This window comes from Anthonomus grandis, chromosome 15 (genome assembly GCF_022605725.1).
Source record: "Anthonomus grandis grandis chromosome 15, icAntGran1.3, whole genome shotgun sequence".
In the NCBI taxonomy this organism is placed as follows: domain Eukaryota; kingdom Metazoa; phylum Arthropoda; class Insecta; order Coleoptera; family Curculionidae; genus Anthonomus; species Anthonomus grandis.
In genome coordinates this window covers 429,267-449,852 of record NC_065560.1, presented here as the reverse complement: position 1 = coordinate 449,852, position 20,586 = coordinate 429,267, and the positions used below count along the sequence as shown (strand labels likewise).

At 32.6% G+C, this 20,586-nt stretch overlaps 2 protein-coding genes across 2 annotated transcripts in view; both read right to left on the bottom strand.

The window, feature by feature from the left end:
• LOC126745108 (acyl-CoA Delta-9 desaturase-like) overlaps positions 1 to 20,586 on the bottom strand; it is a 170,096-nt gene that overhangs the window by 34,930 nt on the left and 114,580 nt on the right. The window lies entirely within an intron of this gene.
• LOC126745104 (FERM and PDZ domain-containing protein 4) overlaps positions 1 to 20,586 on the bottom strand; it is a 42,046-nt gene that overhangs the window by 1,740 nt on the left and 19,720 nt on the right. Inside the window, exons 9-13 of the mRNA XM_050452814.1 lie at positions 16,203 to 16,733; positions 13,608 to 14,196; positions 6,833 to 7,173; positions 6,501 to 6,780; positions 6,210 to 6,448 (exon numbers count right to left, since the gene is read on the bottom strand). Coding sequence (XP_050308771.1) covers positions 6,210 to 6,448; positions 6,501 to 6,780; positions 6,833 to 7,173; positions 13,608 to 14,196; positions 16,203 to 16,733 — 1,980 coding nt within the window. The remainder of the gene's footprint in view (positions 1 to 6,209; positions 6,449 to 6,500; positions 6,781 to 6,832; positions 7,174 to 13,607; positions 14,197 to 16,202; positions 16,734 to 20,586) is intronic.

The window sequence follows — 20,586 nt, the reverse complement described above, 5'->3', positions numbered from 1 at the left end:
TGTCGTTATAACCTCAAATTTATGTGGTTCTCGTCGGTCCTATTGAATTATTTCTGAACAATATGAGCCAAATTAAAAAGTGAATTAAATCAAAGGAGAATAACACAAAGTCTCGGTCTCAAAAAAAATTTCTTTAATTTGTTATGGTGACACGTGTTTCGCTCCTAAGAGCATCATCAGGAGCGAAACACGTGTCACCCCACTAACAAATTAAAGAAATTTTTTTGAGACCGAGACTTTGTGTTGTTCTCCTTTGATTTATTTATATCAGGGTCTCCTTGAGAATATGGACGACTTCTTTCAATTTAAAAAGTGAATTACCTAATTTTTTTTTAAATAATAAATTATTGAAATCTTACTCAAAGGGTACAGTATTAATTCTACTATTGGAATTTACCGCCAAAATTTTGCACTTGTCAAAAGTGTGACGGCATTATAACCTCAAATTTGTTTATATTGATATTTTATTTATTATATATATATATATATATATATATATATATATATAGTAAATTTTTCATTGTTTTTAAAAATAATAAATTAATGAAATCTTATTTCTTAACTTTATCTTATTCGTTTAACTAACTAACTATTTATGTTCCATCCGGTAAGGGAGGAACGTCAACGCATGAACATTGTAAATGTGGATTGTCTATACAGTTTGGCTGAATCTTCTCTTGGATATACTTTCCAAAAAGTTGGATAAAGAAATTTTAATGCACGGAATTTGGTGGTTCTTGTCAATGAATGCTGAAGAATATTCCAACGAAACTTTTAACATAAAAATCAACCCGATCTGAGCTGTAGAAGTGGAGTTATGATCTAAGTTACCTGAAACTGTCTTTTCCCTCAGACATGATTTACAAAAACTTGAATAAAAAAACTTTCAATAGTTGGATTTCCATGATTTTTCCACTAAAAGCTTCAGAACATTCCATAGGAATTTTTGAAATAAAAATCAGTGCAATCTGAGCACTAGAAGTGGAGTTATGATCTAAGTTACTTGAAACTGTCTTTTCCCTCAGACATGATTGCCAAAAAATTGAATAAAAAAACTTGCAATAGTTGGATTTCCATGATTTTTCCATTAAAGGCTTCAGAATATTCCATAAAAACGTTTAAAATAAAAATCAGTCCAATCTGAGCACTAGAAGTGGAGTTATGATCTAAGTTACTTGAAACTGTCTTTTCCCTCAGACATGATTTCCAAAAAATTGAATAAAAAAACTTCCAATAGTTGGATTTCCATGATTTTTCCACTAAAAGCTTCAGAACATTCCATAAAAATTTTTAAAACAAAAATCAACCCGATCTGAGCACTAGAAGTGGAGTTATGATCTAAGTTACCTGAAACTGTCTTTTCCCTCAGACATGATTTACAAAAACTTGAATAAAAAAACTTCCAATAGTTGGATTTCCATGATTTTTCCATTAAAAGCTTCAGAATATTCCATAGAAACGTTTAAAATAAAAATCAGTCCAATCTGAGCACTAGAAGTGGAGTTATGATCTAAGTTACTTGAAACTGTCTTTTCCCTCGGACATGATTTCCAAAAACTTAAATAAAAAAACTTCCAGTAGTTGGATTTCCATGATTTTTCCACTAAAAGCTTTAGAACATTCCATAGAAACTTTTAAAATAAAAATCAGTCCAATCTGAGCACCAGAAGTGGAGTTATGATCTAAGTTACTTAAAACTGTCTTTTCCCTCAGACATGATTTACAAAAACTTGAATAAAAAAAACTTCCAATAGTTGGATTTCCATGATTTTTCCATTAAAAGCTTCAGAACATTCTGTAGAAACTTTTAAAACAAAAATCAGTCCAATCTGAGCACTAGAAGTGGAGTTATGATCTAAGTTACTTGAAACTGTCTTTTCCCTCAGACATGATTGCCAAAAAATTGAATAAAAAAACTTCCAATAGTTGGATTTCCATGATTTTTCCACTAAAAGCTTCAGAACATTCCATAGAAACTTTTATAACAAAAATCAGTTGAATCCGAGCACTATAAGTGGAGTTATGATCTAAGTTACTTGAAACTGTCTTTTCCCTCAGACACGATTTCCAAAAAATTGAATAAAAAAACTTCCAATACTTGGATTTCCATGATTTTTCCACTAAACCCTTCAGAACATTCCATAGAAATTTTTAAAACAAAAATCAGTCCAATCTGAGTACTAGAAGTGGAGTTATGATCTAAGTTACCTGAAACTGTCTTTTCCCTCAGACATGATTTCCAAAAAATTGAATAAAAAAACTTCCAATAGTTGGATTTCCATGATTTTTCCACTAGAACCTTCAGAACATTCCATAGAAACTTTTAAAACAAAAATCAACCCGATCTGAGCACCAGAAGTGGAGTTATGATCTAAGTTACTTGAAACTGTCTTTTCCCTCAGACATGATTTCCAAAAAATTGAATAAAAAAACTTCCAATAGTTGGATTTCCATGATTTTTCCATTAAAAGCTTCAGAGCATTCCATAGAAATTTTTAAAACAAAAATCAGTCCAATCTGAGCACTAGAAGTGGAGTTATGATCTAAGTTACTTGAAACTGTCTTTTCCTTAAGATATGATTTACAAAAACTTGAATAAAAAAACTTTTAATATTTGGATTTCCATGATTTTTCCATTAAAAGCTTCAGAGCATTCCATAGAAATTTTTAAAACAAAAATCAGTCCAATCTGAGCATTAGAAGTGGAGTTATGATCTAAGTTACTTGAAACTGTCTTTTCCTTAAGATATGATTTACAAAAACTTGAATAAAAAAACTTTCAATATTTGGATTTCCATGATTTTTCCACTAGAACCTTCAGAACATTCCATAGAAATTTTTGAAACAAAAATCAACCCAATCTGAGCACTAGAAGTGAAGTTATGACCTAAGTTACTCGAAACTGTCATTTCCCTCAGACATGATTTCCAAAAACTTGAATAATAAAACTTCCAATAGTTGTATTTCCATGATTTTTCCATTAAAAGCTTCAGAGCATTTCATAGAAATTTTTAAAACAAAAATCAGTCCAATCTGAGTACTAGAAGTGGAGTTATGATCTAAGTTACCTGAAACTGTATTTTCCCTCAGACATGATTTCCAAAAAATTGAATAAAAAAACTTCCAATAGTTGGATTTCCATGATTTTTCCACTAGAACCTTCAGAACATTCCATAGAAACTTTTAAAACAAAAATCAACCCAATCTGAGCACTAGAAGTGGAGTTATGATCTAAGTTACTTGAAACTGTCTTTTCCCTCGGACATGATTTCCAAAAAATTGAATAAAAAAACTTCCAATAGTTGGATTTCTATGATTTTTCCACTAAAAGCTTCAGAACATTCCGTAGAAACTTTTAAAATAAAAATCAACCCGATCTGAGCACTAGAAGTGGAGTTATGATCTAAGTTACTTGAAACTGTCTTTTCCCTCGGACATGATTTCCAAAAAATTGAATAAAAAAACTTCCAATAGTTGGATTTCCATGATTTTTCCACTAGAACCTTCAGAACATTCCATAGAAACTTTTAAAACAAAAATCAGTCCAATCTGAGCACTAGAAGTGGAGTTATGATCTAAGTTACTTGAAACTGTCTTTTCCCTCAGACATGATTTCCAAAAAATTGAATAAAAAAACTTCCAATAGTTGTATTTCCATGATTTTTCCATTAAAAGCTTCAGAGCATTTCATAGAAATTTTTAAAACAAAAATCAGTCCAATCTGAGTACTAGAAGTGGAGTTATGATCTAAGTTACTCGAAACTGTCATTTCCCTCAGACATGATTTCCAAAAACTTGAATAATAAAACTTTCAATATTTGGATTTCCATGATTTTTCCACTAGAACCTTCAGAACATTCCATAGAAACTTTTAAAACAAAAATCAACCCAATCTGAGCACTAGAAGTGGAGTTATGATCTAAGTTACTTGAAACTGTCTTTTCCCTCGGACATGATTTCCAAAAAATTGAATAAAAAAACTTCCAATAGTTGGATTTCTATGATTTTTCCACTAAAAGCTTCAGAACATTCCGTAGAAACTTTTAAAATAAAAATCAACCCGATCTGAGCACTAGAAGTGGAGTTATGATCTAAGTTACTTGAAACTGTCTTTTCCCTCGGACATGATTTCCAAAAAATTGAATAAAAAAACTTCCAATAGTTGGATTTCCATGATTTTTCCACTAGAACCTTCAGAACATTCCATAGAAACTTTTAAAACAAAAATCAGTCCAATCTGAGCACTAGAAGTGGAGTTATGATCTAAGTTACTTGAAACTGTCTTTTCCCTCAGACATGATTTCCAAAAAATTGAATAAAAAAACTTCCAATAGTTGTATTTCCATGATTTTTCCATTAAAAGCTTCAGAGCATTTCATAGAAATTTTTAAAACAAAAATCAGTCCAATCTGAGTACTAGAAGTGGAGTTATGATCTAAGTTACTCGAAACTGTCATTTCCCTCAGACATGATTTCCAAAAACTTGAATAATAAAACTTTCAATATTTGGATTTCCATGATTTTTCCACTAGAACCTTCAGAACATTCCATAGAAACTTTTAAAACAAAAATCAACCCGATCTGAGCACTAGAAGTGGAGTTATGATCTAAGTTACTCGAAACTGTCATTTCCCTCAGACATGATTTCCAAAAAATTGAATAAAAAAACTTCCAATAGTTGTATTTCCATGATTTTTCCATTAAAAGCTTCAGAGCATTCCATAGAAATTTTTAAAACAAAAATCAGTCCAATCTGAGCACTAGAAGTGGAGTTATGATCTAAGTTACTCGAAACTGTCATTTCCCTCAGACATGATTTCCAAAAACTTGAATAATAAAACTTTCAATATTTGGATTTCCATGATTTTTCCACTAGAACCTTCAGAACATTCCATAGAAACTTTTAAAACAAAAATCAACCCGATCTGAGCACTAGAAGTGGAGTTATGATCTAAGTTACTCGAAACTGTCATTTCCCTCAGACATGATTTCCAAAAAATTGAATAAAAAAACTTCCAATAGTTGTATTTCCATGATTTTTCCATTAAAAGCTTCAGAGCATTCCATAGAAATTTTTAAAACAAAAATCAGTCCAATCTGAGCACTAGAAGTGGAGTTATGATCTAAGTTACTTGAAACTGTCTTTTCCCTCAGACATGATTTCCAAAAAATTGAATAAAAAAACTTCCAATAGTTGGATTTCCATGATTTTTCCACTAGAACCTTCAGAACATTCCATAGAAACTTTTAAAACAAAAATCAACCCAATCTGAGCACTAGAAGTGGAGTTATGATCTAAGTTACTTGAAACTGTCTTTTCCCTCGGACATGATTTCCAAAAAATTGAATAAAAAAACTTCCAATAGTTGGATTTCTATGATTTTTCCACTAAAAGCTTCAGAACATTCTGTAGAAACTTTTAAAACAAAAATCAGTCCAATCTGAGCACTAGAAGTGGAGTTATGATCTAAGTTACTTGAAACTGTCTTTTCCCTCAGACATGATTGCCAAAAAATTGAATAAAAAAACTTCCAATAGTTGGATTTCCATGATTTTTCCACTAAAAGCTTCAGAACATTCCATAGAAACTTTTATAACAAAAATCAGTTGAATCCGAGCACTATAAGTGGAGTTATGATCTAAGTTACTTGAAACTGTCTTTTCCCTCAGACACGATTTCCAAAAAATTGAATAAAAAAACTTCCAATACTTGGATTTCCATGATTTTTCCACTAAACCCTTCAGAACATTCCATAGAAATTTTTAAAACAAAAATCAGTCCAATCTGAGTACTAGAAGTGGAGTTATGATCTAAGTTACCTGAAACTGTCTTTTCCCTCAGACATGATTTCCAAAAAATTGAATAAAAAAACTTCCAATAGTTGGATTTCCATGATTTTTCCACTAGAACCTTCAGAACATTCCATAGAAACTTTTAAAACAAAAATCAACCCGATCTGAGCACCAGAAGTGGAGTTATGATCTAAGTTACTTGAAACTGTCTTTTCCCTCAGACATGATTTCCAAAAAATTGAATAAAAAAACTTCCAATAGTTGGATTTCCATGATTTTTCCATTAAAAGCTTCAGATTGTTCCATAGAAACGTTTAAAATAAAAATCAGTCCAATCTGAGCACTAGAAGTGGAGTTATGACCCAAATTACTTGAAACTATCTTTCTTCCAAAAGGGAGGCCCGTCATTAACTAACCTGCATTTCTTTCTCTAACAACGATGTATCACCGTTCACTATTCGTCCAAGGCACTTAACGGAAGCTTGCTTCAATCTGGTCAAAAGTTCCTTAAGTGCTAATTCGGTTTTCGATAAAAGCTCCTCGACGTTCGGGCTTCTATCGGGTAAATTTTCGCTTTGTTTATTATGACTCGACGGGTTACGAGGATCCTTGTCATTTTCCGCAGGATCTTTGTAAATTGCTAACGGAGGCTTTCCTACAACAACCCCTTGGTAATAAAAAAATTATATTCGTTCAGTCATTTATACCAATCTGCGAAGGCACGGGTGTGGACACCGCCATTGAACATTCCTTTAAAGTTCTCTCCTCCTGAACGTTGTGACTATTTTTCATAATTTTACCATCAGCGTCTTTAGGAACCGGGTCGTTTAGCGAGGACAATAGAGGGAGCTGAGGTTTCTTGGGGGGCAGTTGGGGCTTATTGGGTTTCTCGTTGGACTGACTTCGCGGTGGAAGCTGCGGGGCAGGTAAGTCGGCGTGTTGTAAAAGTTCTTTAGGAGGGGACCAAGGTGAGGAGTCCCTTCGAGCCTGAAAAAAATTGTTAGATACGATTCTCAGTATATTAAAACTGTACACTTACTTTTATGAACTCTTTTGGTGGCCTTTCCGGAGGCTTGTCATCCATGCTCCTCCTTGGTAAAGGCTTTAAGGGTTCACCACCATTGGTCGCAACCGGTGACTTTTCTTTCTTCTGATACAACACGTCGTGTAGAACCGATTTGTTTTTAACCAGTGCGGCACCACTTTCCGTCTTAAAAACCTCATCTGCCCCGTTGGGTTTTTCAATATCGGGTGGTGGAGGAATGATGTACGCCATTATTTCCTCCGGGGTCAATTCCATGGCCGGAGTGACCTTTTGAACTGGCGGAGGTACGCTCACGCTAGCCAGGAATTCTTCTAGGTCTTGGTTCTCGTTCATATCTTAAAAAATTGCATTTTTATTACTGCAGAAGGTTAAGAATTTCGATTTGGGGCATAATAGGACTGGTACCACCCAAGGGGGAAGTCACAACCTACCAAAAATTCAAGAAGTAAAGATATAGTAAAGAAAAAAGGTCCCAAACAGACCATGGTGAAAAACACTATAGAAAAGAAGTTATGAGTTATTGTAATGAGAATACTACATGATGACCGTACATTTCAATACAGTTAATAATATTCATGTATTATTATAAATTAATAATACAATTTAATAAATTATTTTTGATGAGGATCACAATATCAAATGTATTATCCTCGTCTATCGATTATATGGCAAGAAATATTGAAAACAGTTTTGTTATACAGTGTGTGTCAGCCAAAATGAATAAATTACTTAATAAATAGAGGGGAGCGTGTTGGAAAAAACGCTCGAACACGTCGATTGGTTTTTATAGTTGCGCATTTATTTTCATAAAAACTTTTGATACAAGGTGTCAATACCAACTTGCTTAGTTTAAACATAACACCCTGTATGTTAATTAATTTTTAGATTCCTCAGATCATTTTAGACATATTTTGTATACAATGTCCTATACCTATCTTTGACTGTTTTGGAAATATTAAGTAAAATTAAAAAAATAACATTTAGAAAACAAAATTATTTATTTGCCGAAAATTGTTACAACATATTCAAAAACTTATACATAATACAAATCTAAACAATAATGTCAATGTAGGAGATGTTTAAAATGCTCGCCACGAACGTCTTGGCAACACCCTACCCGTAAATAGAAATTTCTTCTAACGTTTCTTAACATCTCAGGTGTGATTGAAGTCAGTGGGTTTAGTTTTGTATACAATAGTTTTACATATCCCAATAAGAAAAAGTCTAATGGCATCATATCGGGAGACCGTGCTGGCCATTCCATCGATCCCCGCCTCCCTATCCTCCGATCTGGAAATATTTGGTTAAGGTACTGCCGGACATTTATTTGGTAGTGGGGTGGTGCTTCATCTTGTTGAACCCATATTATCTTCGCTGGAACTTGTGGGTTTCCTGGATCAGGATACAAGTTGGCACTACATTATTTTGAAGCAATTCTAAATAATTATCGCCATTCAAATTGCCCTCAATAAAAAAGGGACCTATGATCTGATCTTCAATAATTCCTGCCCACACGTTAACCTTTTCAGGGTATTGGGTATTGTCTTTTCTCGTCCAGCGAGGATTTTCCCTGGACCAATAGCGGCAATTTTGACGATTGACATGACCGTGAAGAGTAAAGGTGTACTCATCAGAAAACATGGACCACATTGCTGTCTAACATACTGTCTGACAACAATTTTATAGGGATGCATTTTGTTTTCTTTTAATTTCTAATAACTAATACCGAGTACTGGGGCTGCTTTCCGAGTAGATGTATGTGGGTGTTCCTCAAACTTAAGCATAACAGCCAATTTGGTATCCTCACTTATTGCATTGGAAGCTGCTTTTTTTACCTGCCTAACATGGCCCAGCTCGCGGAATTGCTTTTCTATTTTACTAATTGTCCCTTGGGTTAAAGGCGGCAAATTTGGAAATTTTTCGTGAAATAAGCGAGCTACTTCCATTTGCGTCCGTGTATTATCTCCATAGCCAATCATCTGTAGAACTGTTATTTTGTGCATTTCTGTTAAATGAACCATTTTTCTTATTTAGTTTAGTTATGTTTAAACCAAGCAAGTTGATATTGACCACCGTTATCTGATACACCCTGTATAAAAAGTGTTTATGAAAAAAAATGCGCAACTATAAAAACCAATCGACGTGTTCGAGCATTTTTTCCAACACGCTCCCGTCTATTTATTAGCTAATTTATTCCATTTGGCTGATACACACTGTATGTACTCTCAAACAACCACATCTACCTCTTATAAGAACTAAGGATATGCATTGAACCCAGTGACACTGAGAATGAATCAATAATTACTTATTAAAGAAACGAGGCTATTAACTGAGAAAAATTGAAAGTTATTAGTACGAGATTAACTTTCTTGATAGAAACAAGATATTTCAGTCATTTTTAGAAATATTGACCTACTACTATAGATGGTTAATAAACATACAAAAAAATGGGCTTTATTGTCAGATTCGCTTAAGGGTTTTAAAGTTGAGTGTGCCTAAGATATGAGATGTGGACTAAAACTATAAAACGTGTGCAACGTAAATAATTCTTGAAATACGTGTTTTCCAAAAAGCCTGGTTATTGTCCGAGTCAAGGCTATAATCACATAGTACATATATACAAGATTTGTCTCTCTTACAACATTTAAACCAATAAAATCAATTCTTCAGAAATACTTTCGCTCTTTCGTTCTTTATCAATACTGGCAGCACTAGACAAAGAAAGACTTTTAACTTGGGCTTTTCCAAACATTTTTCAAGGATTCATCAATCTATTAAATGTGCAACAACGCTAGTGACTTAAGACAGACTTATCTATTGATTTTTTTGCTCAAAGAAATTTGATGAATGAACTCGATCTGAGAACCACAAGTAGAGTTATGACCCAAGTTACTCAAGACTCTCTTTTCAAAAATGTATATAAAAAGAGTTCCAATATCTAAATTTGCATGCATTTTTTTTATTAAAAGCTTTAAAAATTTTTGGTGCCATCTGGGGTGCCACAGGGCTCTCACTCGGGCCCTGTTTTGTTTTGCCTCTTTTTGATTGATGATTGATTAATGTTTGCTGATGATGTAAAGCTATTTAGGCCTATCACATACCTTTCTGATGCTGTGCACCTGCAAAAAGCCCTTAATTTGTTCTTTGATTGGTGCCACTTGAATAGAATAGAAGTCCCTTAATATCAATAAGTGCCATAAGATTACTTTTTCTAAGCAAAGAAACCCTATTGCTTTTCTTTATAAAATAAATAAAGAAATTTCTAAAATAAAAATCAACTCGATCTGAGCAATAATGTTCACGCATTTAACGTATAATATTAATTAAAGTATCTGAAATAGTAGGAAATTTACTTTTGTTCCTAATTATTCCAGGCATTTAGTTCATAATATTCCTCAAAGTGCTTGAAATAGTAAGAAATCTACAGTACGACTGCCTGGAATTGTAAAATAATTTATTAAATATAAATTAATATACTAATTATTCTAGGCATTAAGGTCATAGTTTTTCTCAAAGTGCTTGAAATAGTATAAAATCTACAGCACGACTATCTAAAATCGTAAAATAATTTTAACTTAAACGTTAACTATAAATTCATTAATTAATTAGTACAGGCATCTGAAGCATTATTTTAACTACAATGTCTGAAATTTACAGCACATTTGCTTCAAATCATAAGTGAGTTATGATCCAAGTTATTCAAGACTATTCTATTGTAAAGTAATTTAAACATAAATTAATTTCCTAATTATTCCAGGCATTTAGGTCACAATTGTACTCAAAGTGCTTGAAATAGTAAGAAATCTACAGTACGACTGCCTGGAAGTGAAAATAATTTATTAAGTATAAATTAATATACTTGGTCAATACTTTATAGTATGGAGAATTATTTCTGTTGGGATTGATATTAGTAAAATCAAGTAAAATAGTTTTAACTTGAACGTTAACTATAAATTCATTAATTAACTAGTCCAGGCATCTGAAGCATAATTTTAATTACAGTGTGTGTTAAATTTACAGCACCACCCAAAGTCAGTTACTCAATGCTTATTTCTCTTTGGACATGATTTACAAAAATTTGAATAAAAAAGGTTCCAGTATCCAGTTTACTGTTTTATATATTATTTTATTCTTATTATATATACGTTCATATATTTTGACAAATTCCTGAATAAGGAATACCCATACATTTACCATATGTAATGCTTTGTATAGCAATCGTGATGTGTCTATGCTATGTTTCTAGTATCTAAGACAATAAATGATTTTTGACTTTGACAGTATCTGAATTTGCATGATTATTTCATTAAAAGTTTTAGAACATTTTAAAGAACCAAGGTTTTCAAGCTTGAAAGTTTGCCTTATTTATTTATTTTTTTGCTCAAATAAATTTGATGAATGAACTCGATCTGAGCACCACAAGTAGAGTTATGACCCAAGTTACTCAAGACTATCTGTTCCTTCGGACATGATTTCCAAAAATATGAATAAAAAAGTTTCCAATCTCTGAATTTGCATGAAATTTTTATTAAAAGTTTTAGAACATTTCAAAGAAACTTTTAAAACCAAAATCAACTCGATCTGAGCAATAAAGTTAAGTCCAAGCATTTGACGTATAATATTAATTAAACATCTGAAATGGTAAGAAATATACAGCACGACTGTCTGAAATTGTAAAAGAGTTTTAACTTGAACGTTAAATTAATTAATTAACTAGTCCAGGCACCTGAAGCATAATTTTAATTACAGTGTGTGTTAAATTTACAGCTTGAAATCACAAGTGGGTTATGACCTAAATTACTCAAGACTATCTATTGTAAAATAATTTATAACATTTATGTCATAATTTTACTGAAAGTGCTTGAAATAGTAAGAAATCTACAGCACGACTATCTAAAATCGTAAAATAATTTTAACTTAAACGTTAACTATAAATTCATTAATTAATTAGTCCAGGCATCTGAAGCATTATTTTAATTACAATGTCTGAAATTTACAGCACATTTGCTTCAAATCATAAGTGAGTTATGATCCAAGTTATTCAAGACTATTCTATTGTAAAGTAATTTAAATATAAATTAATTTCATAATTATTTCAGGCATTTAGGTCATCATTATACTCAAAGTGCTTGAAATAGTAAGAAATCTACAGTACGACTGCCTGGAATTGAAAATAATTTATTAAGTATAAATTAATATACTTGGTCAATACTTTATAGTATGGAGAATTATTTCTGTTGGGATTGATATTAGTAAAATCATGTAAAAGAGTTTTAACTTGAACGTTAAATTCAAGACAGCTGAAGCATAATTTTAATAACAGTGTATGTTAAATTTACAGCACAACAGCATTATTTATTTATTTACTAGATAATTGGGTCGTTCTGGTTACATAGGTATATGACCTGCTTTCATTAGTTATTAATTATATCTGTAATTGACCTTTTCGCTTTTGATGCATTATAAATAAATAAATGAAAAACCCAAGGTGTTAGTTATTTTTGTGAATTTGTTACCAGAGATTTTGTATTAGAAGTGGTAATTTATGGGTGTATTGGTCAATCGTTAAAGTAAACTATTTATTATTAGCCAACGTTTCTAATTATATTTTATTTATCTTCAGAGCTCGAAGTCGTAGTTCTCTCTCGTCAAATTAGAAGAGTATTTATTAAAGGGATAAAAACGTATATAACATTAAAGGAGTTACGTAGAAGAAGTATCACAAATAAAAAATATAAAATAGAACAAACCGGTAGATTAGAGAAATTTATTACTAGGTCTAAAACCATTTTCTCTTTCATAGTTTTTCTACTGTTTTTCGTCCATATTGCATAAATTGCAACAGTTGCAAAACGAGAAGGACTGTTTAATAAAAGAAAATTTGGAATTAAAGAAGATCAATGAAGAGCCGTTTGGAAAAGTCAGAATATTTGAAGAGAGACAACTGATAAACTCTTTAATTTTTTCTTAAATGATAAATAAATTAACGTATTGCTTTTGATTTAAGGGCAGTCGAGCTGGAGACTTCAGAATATGCAATTTACTGAAATTAAAATTGCAAGAATTGGGGCAAGAACGTAATATGGATTTTTAAAGAATTTCGAGGCAGAAAGGGCGCTTTTTAATCAAATTTTAGTCGAGCATCAGGAGCTAATAGTTAAAGATTAAACAATTAAAGGTAGTAATCATAAGTTGACCGAAAAAGTGGCAAAATTCAAGGAATATTTGAAGAAAAAAGAGGAAACTGTTGTTAAGTTGCATAAGGTAAATTGAAGATTCTAATTTTTATATTATTTTTTAACATATACTTTAGGATAACTTGGCTATGGAACAAGAAGTCGCGAAACTGCAAGAGCTGCTCCATATAAGGCAAGAGCACATTGATTCCTTGGAAATAGAAAAAACTTAATGCAGTCTGCTAAAATTGAAACTAAAATCCTTGGAAGAAAAAAATAAAAATTTATTAGAATCGTTTGAAACTGAAAGGAAAATATTCGAAAGAGCCTTATTCAAAGTAAGTCACATAGAAAATTAAATAAACAAGTTAAATCAGCAAATAATCCAATTAGAAGAGAAAAACTCCGAAATGGAAAATAGTTTTCGTAACAAGATTTAATAGATACGTTCGAGGTGAGTGAAATGAAAAAATTATTAAATTTATTTATCTAACCATTTGGAAAATGTAAATACAAAATGTCTATTTCGTCCATGTTACACTAAACGAATTCAAAATGCTAATAAAGGAACTTACGTTTACGTTTATACATACCCAGTACATTTAACCTCTCAGTAGAGTCAGCAAAAGGCCCGGGAGGTACATTAAGCGGCCCGGGTAAAGCAGAATCAAGTTCATCCGGCGTAATCGGAGGCGGAAGCGACGTCAGATCGATAATATCCGGATCGAACACGAACATTTCATTGATCGAGTTCAGCACGCTCGACTCGGTCCGATTTTCCTCGTCGCAGATTCGCTGCAGGTACTCTTGGAATTCCCTGTTGTGGTTGTCCAGGGTGTTCGGTGACCTCAGACCGAAACTCATGTTCTTCTGCATATCCAACGCGGTGTCGTCTTTAGTGAGTTTCGGTGACGCGTGAGGAGTGTAGAGCGAGTCGTTATCGCTCTCCGATTGCAGCTGCTTCAATAATTCGGATTCTTTATGGCCGAACTCCTTCTCGTGGATTTTGTTTAACAGCGTCAACGAGTCGCTGTGTTTCAGTTTACCGGCCTCTTCGTCGGCATCGCTATCGAAGTCTACGCTCGTCTCCTGCCACTCTGATGAATAAGTTAATCTGTTCGTGTGCTGAGGGTCGGCGTTAGAGTCTTCTTCGCGTTTTTCGAACGGATACAGTCCTTCAAGCTAAACAAACAATGATGATGTGAATGTTGTTATTTTTGTTGGATATACAGTGTAAGAGATGAGCGAATTTATACGTAAAAATGACAACGAATTTCGGGGTTCAAATTTCACCGTTTGGCATCCAGCCCTGCTTGATTAAAAAATATTGAAGCACGCCGTTTATTATTTTCTGTTTGATTAGGCGATAAAATTTTAGAGAACAGGGATTCTCATAATAAATCTACCTTTACGACTGGTGTAATTTTATCCCAAAATTGTCGGTTTTGGTCCAACGAACCGCCAAACTTTATTTTCAAAAAGTCAACGTATGGTGCGCCATATCTTACCACTTAGATATTATTGGACTATACTTTATTGAATGATTAAGTATCTTCAAATTTTGAAAAGGTTTTTTGAGAAATACTTAGCCAATACCAATTGATCAAAGAATAAATCTTTATTTTCAATACGACGGCTGTCCAGAGCACTCCACTGATCGAGTAGTAGAATGGTTGAATAGAACTTTTCCGAATTAATGGATTAGAAGACGCGGCCCAATTGAGTGGCCGCCAAGATCACCTGATTTAACCATTTCTAATTCCTATTTATGGGCTGAAGCAAATTGTTTATTCCGAGCCATTACCAAATGACAGGGAATTACTAAAACAAAGAATTAGAGATGTTTGTAATTCAATTTCCATTGAAGAAATTAGAAATTCTTTTAAAATTTTTAGGAAATGTATTGAAAAATAGTTCGATAATGTAGGTTGCATTGCATTGTGTTCCACACAACTTTTTTTATATCTTGCCTAGAAATATTAGATACTTTACCTACTCATAACATTTAAAAAATGCTCGTATCAAGGCTGCTTGATTTTAAAAAAAATGCTAAATTTAAGTTTTTAATGAAGCACGACTGGATGCCAAACGGTCAAATTTCAACTACAAAATTTTTTGTAATTTTTACGTATAAATTCGCTCATCCTGGAACACACTGTAGGTCAAAAAAACCACTTCAGACGATCAATTGTATATTTTGTCGACGTTTCGATCAGGACTCTAAAAGATATATTTAAAGCAAATAAAATTATTAAGTTAAAAATCATTAAATCAATTTTATATAATTAAAATCACATTAAATCGAATTAATTATTTTGAAACTTGTTAGTTATTATAATAGAAGAACCTCACAAGCCGTAAAAGTGACTCAAATTCCTGGAATAGACTCCTAAATTACTTTTAAGTGCTTGGAAGAAGCCTAAGAATACTTAGAAGAAACTTCCAGGCAGTCAAATTTCTATAGTAGACTCTCAGATAACGTTGAAGTGCCTAAAACAGCATACAGAATACTCACGAGATACATCCAGGCACTTAGAAGCCTGGAATAGAGATACTCTTCCAGGTCTCTTCCAGGTTCTCCGATAACCTAGGGGAACCTGGAAGATTCTCCAAGAGTACTAAGGACTAGGACTTAAGAGTACCTAAAAGATACTTATAGGAAATAACTGTGACTAAGCTTCTGGAATAGACTCTTAGATTATCTTTAAGTGCCTGAAAGGGGTTTAAGAGTTTCTGGAAAATACTTACAGGTTTCAAATTCCTGTAACAGAATCTTAATATTGGCACCTCTCTGTAGATCAAGTTTCCTTAGAAATTTCAACTATGTCAACTCTATGTAAAAATAAAATTTTCCCATATTTCAAGGGCTGTATCTCAAAACATAATGATCGTATGGTTTTTCTAGTGGTACCAAACGATTCAGGAGATCCCAAGTATAATATAAACGTTAAGAAAATAATAAAGTAGTCAATAGATTTTCTAGAAAAAAATTGCACAGTTGACCATTTTTCCATTGATTAAATTGTATTTAGCTATACGTTCCCAAATTAATTGCTTTTTGTGTATCTTTTAGAGTCCTGAGAATGATCTCACACAGATCGAAAAGTCAACAAAATAATAAGTTTTTTTGACCTATATCCAACAAAAATAAAAATTAAGCAAACAATTAACGATTCTTCATCACTCACCTGATTACTAAGGATGTTCGTAAAGTCTGTGTCCCTTGCCACGCAACCAAAGTCAATATTACCCGCGAACCTGGTGTTCCTATTCGCCATGGAGCTGTTCATGTTCCCATCGAGATCATATTTCACTAGCAAGGACTGCTTCGAATGTCTCCCGACCGTATTATACAGGCCGTTCGTTTTTTTATTGATATTCTGATAAGTCGGTTGCAAGGCAAACGAGGCAGTCTTGATTCCGCCTTGCTCCAAATAGCTCCATTTCTCGGGCATCACTTTGTGCTGGGACACATATGGCGGCGCTAAATCTTCGTTAATCTCCACTTTATCTTGGTCTACCGGTAGCTCTTGTTCGGTTATTAAGCGGTAGTAGCCGCGAAGGATCAGTACCAGTTCTACGGCGTCTTTTTCGTCCAAAGTGATTTCTAGTATTTTGTCACTTTTTAAGGTGATGAATACGAGGCGGGTCACCTCGTCGTTTGTTCGCACTTCGATTTTTCTCATGTCTTCTATGTTTGCCAGAGGTACTGGCTGGAACTACAAAAGGAGAATTTGTACAGTTTGTTTTAGGAACTATAGTGAAAATTCATCTAGGGATGATACTTGTATTATTAACATTTTATTATTGGAACAATTTATAGACCAGCTAGATCGAATATTCAGCAGTTTTAATTTATTTATTGATATTTATTTATTTATTGCAATTGTAGCGGAACGACCACTACCTTTGCTATAGTTTGTTCTATTAGAATATCGGGCGTCTTAAATATTTTCTTTATTTGTGGAAATGTATGACATTCTTTAAAGCCTACATTTCTGCTCGGAGTAGTCTTATGATTATTCCTTCGTTTGTCACCATTTAATAAAGAAGTGTGGCGCCTTTGACTCCGTGATTCCGTTAAAAGGTTTCAATCCGGATCAGTGCTTTTATTATTAAAAGGTAAGGTTACAACTGTCCTGTTCTTGGCTAGCAATTTATATTATCTATTTTATTATTAAAAGGTGTTAAAACTAAGCCCGTAACTGAGGTTAATAAACTGAGATTTCCCGACATTAGTGGTTTCTTTGACCTACAAACCCCCGGGACTAAAAATCCCATTACACAATACTCCAAAAACACCACAAAATTGGTAATTACATGTAAATTACATGTCCTAAGTCACAGATTAATTAAGCCTTAAATTTAAAGCAGAAGATAGTATAACTTAAAAAATAAAAATTTTAATAAGAATAGAATATAAAACTTAAAAATAATTAACCGAGATAATAAAGAAACAAGAACAATCATAAAAGGGGTCTTAACCTGGTATAGTATTCCCAACTCAATTAATATAATAGTTAGATGGAAAATCACAGTAAAGCTTTCAAATCTTTTAAAGAAGTACTCAAAATATGTATCTATCTTAGCTTGAGTTAAAACTTCATTTACAACAGTCATCATTCGATTTAATGGGGATAAGTTGTTATTTGGATCAACCTTTGGGAAGCCTAAGATTAATTTTTGGTACATTTAGTTTAAGTTACACCCTTTATAGTTAAAGTTATTTAACACATTGTATAAAAATATCACAGCTTGTATCTTTCTTCTATCTAAAAGAGTTTTAAATGAAAAACTGTCCAGCATACTTTTATAAGACACTTTGTATGGATAAGAGTTATTATTCAAAACATAAGACTTTCTCTATTTGATCTATGTGCACAGATTCTAAGGGCATCCCTATTTGAGAGGCATATTCAAGGTGAGGTCTAACTATTGCATTATATAATCTTACTATTGTAATGATTTTAAAGTGCTTAGTAGTGCGGATAAGAAAACCCAATGCTTCAAATGCTTTTTTTTTACAATGATGGAGAAATGACTATTTAAACTTTAAGTTAGACTGAAATGGAACACCCAGGTCTTTACCCTAACTGACTCGATTAAGATCATAATTTCCAATATGATACTGGTTCAAGACCGGGTTTATTTTTCAGCGTAACAGAACAATTTTTCCTATTTAAATCCATTCTACTATTACTAAACTATGCCACACAATTATCTAAATCTTGCTGCAATATATGACAATCTTCCTGGGTTTTGACATATCTGAAGAGTTTGAAATCATCCGTAAAGAGAAGCCCAGCAGATCCAGGTAAAGAGTCTGTAAAGCTAAGAAACAGCAGAGGACTCAAGCTACTTCCCTGTGGTACCCCTGAGATTGCTATAAATGTTTTCGAGGTTGTAACCCGCTGAACTCTATTCGTCAGATAGGACCTCAATAAGCAGCACGGATCCTCCGCAACTGTAAAGCCCACCAACCTTTCAAGCAGCAGTTCATGATCAACGTTATCAAATGCTTTCTTACAGTCTGTATAAACTACGTCCAAAGATTAGTAATAGTAGATTTACCCATGTTGAAATTTTGGGCATTAAAAATTTAGTTAAATTGTTACAAAGAATTAATAATATTTAGGAACTTGTTTACCAAGTTTTTGGGAAAGCTTTGAATTTAGATTTGGTTCTTTTTTTGGGATTGTATTGGAACGACTATCTATAAATCTTGGCTTGTAAGAATTTTCTTCTCTCTATTTAAATCCTCTGATCTTCTGAGAAAGTATCAATAAATCTTCGATCAAGTGCCTGGAAGAATCTTGTGTTTATCCCAAGCAGTTGATCATTTAAATCCTCTCATATCTTTAGAAATTATCAATGAATCTTGGATTCAAAGGTTTCAAATATTTTTGCTAATATGTTGATCAAACTTATTGACCTATAATTTTTAATTTCATTTTTAATTCCACTCTTAAATACAGGAGTTATATCTGCCATTTTCAGTGCTTCTGGAAATTGTTTATGTTTAATAGCTAAATTAAATATATGTTTTATTGGTGTAGCTATAAATTCTGCTAAGCCCAATTTTAAACAAAATGGAGGACATTGTTTCTAATTTGTTTTCTTTGTATGACAACATATTATTTTGTATAGAAGACTTTAATACTGATATACCACAATATGGGATAATCTTTTATTAAAAAAGTTAGTTTCGATGTTATAGCCCTTCAATTTAAAACAAATTATAATGGAGCCAACTAAAATCACCCAAGTTTTTAGTTCTCTAATTGATAGGCAAAAAGTTTTGATTGTCATGTTACCTTAAAACTCAATATTTCAAAAATTTAATAATTATTTCCCGATTAAACCGTAAATGCCAAATTTCACTCAAATCGGACCCATAGAAATAAAATTTTGATTGTCGAGTGACTTTAAAACCCAATATTTCAAAAATTTGTTAAAAATCAACAATAATGACTTCCTAAACCCACTGTATTGCCCAATTAGGACCCACTGTATTGTAGTTTTTGTCAAGCAAAATGCCTTCTATAGTCCACTGTGTCGTATGAATATTATAATAATACACGGTAAATTCTTCAAACGTCAAAACTTTGCCGAACTATCACGGCTAAAAGAACACGATTTGGTAAAGAATATGCACATATTCGGATTATTCAGAGTTTTTTGAATATTTCCATGTCAATTCCTGAAAGTTTTGAGCTATTTTAAGCATTTTATCAATGAAATAAGAACACAATTCCAAGTCGATTCATCCACTTTGCCGCCATGTTGTCAAAACCGTCATTAAAATTGAGCATAGACGTCAAAATCGACCATTTTCAGACGATGTTTTAGGGTATAAAAAAGGGTTTTTACCTTATGATTTGAACATGGAAAAATAGTAGAAAGCTTTAGGAACAGATTAAAATCAATTCTGGCCCGATTCCAATCGGTTTTAGTAGTTAAATTTCGATTATAAAAAGGGTCTTTTATCGGCGAAAATCGTCGTTTTCGTTGCTATGTTTTGCCTTGAGAAGCGTCAATGTGCAGGGTGATTTTTAGTCGTTGGTACTTGTTTGAAAAAAATTACTTTTAGGGTACTTGTATAAATAGCAAAAAAAAAATTAATTTAAGCATATTATAGTAAAATAAATGGCGCATTTGCTCCATTAATTTTGGTTCATCCATGACATACAGGGTGCGCACAATTAATTTCCAAACATAAAAAATTCATAACTCAAAAACGGGTTTACTTAGAAGTACGGTGGATATTGGAAAACATTCCTCTTATTATAGATTACAAACCGTCGGTAAACCATTTGGCTCTAGGTGGCTCCACTAAAAAGTTATTAAGAGTTATTCTCAAGAAGACGCATATACTGCTTTACGTAAACCCTAATCGATCCGTAAAATGTCATAACATTCAAAGGAGCGTTGCAAACTAATGAAAAAATGAAACAAAATTTTATTTTGAAGAGGTTTTTTCCCAAAAAAAAGGTATAAACGAAAATTTGTCAATAACCAGGTTGTAGCCCTATATTTCTAGATTATAAAAAGGGAAATTTCGTTTCTCTACAC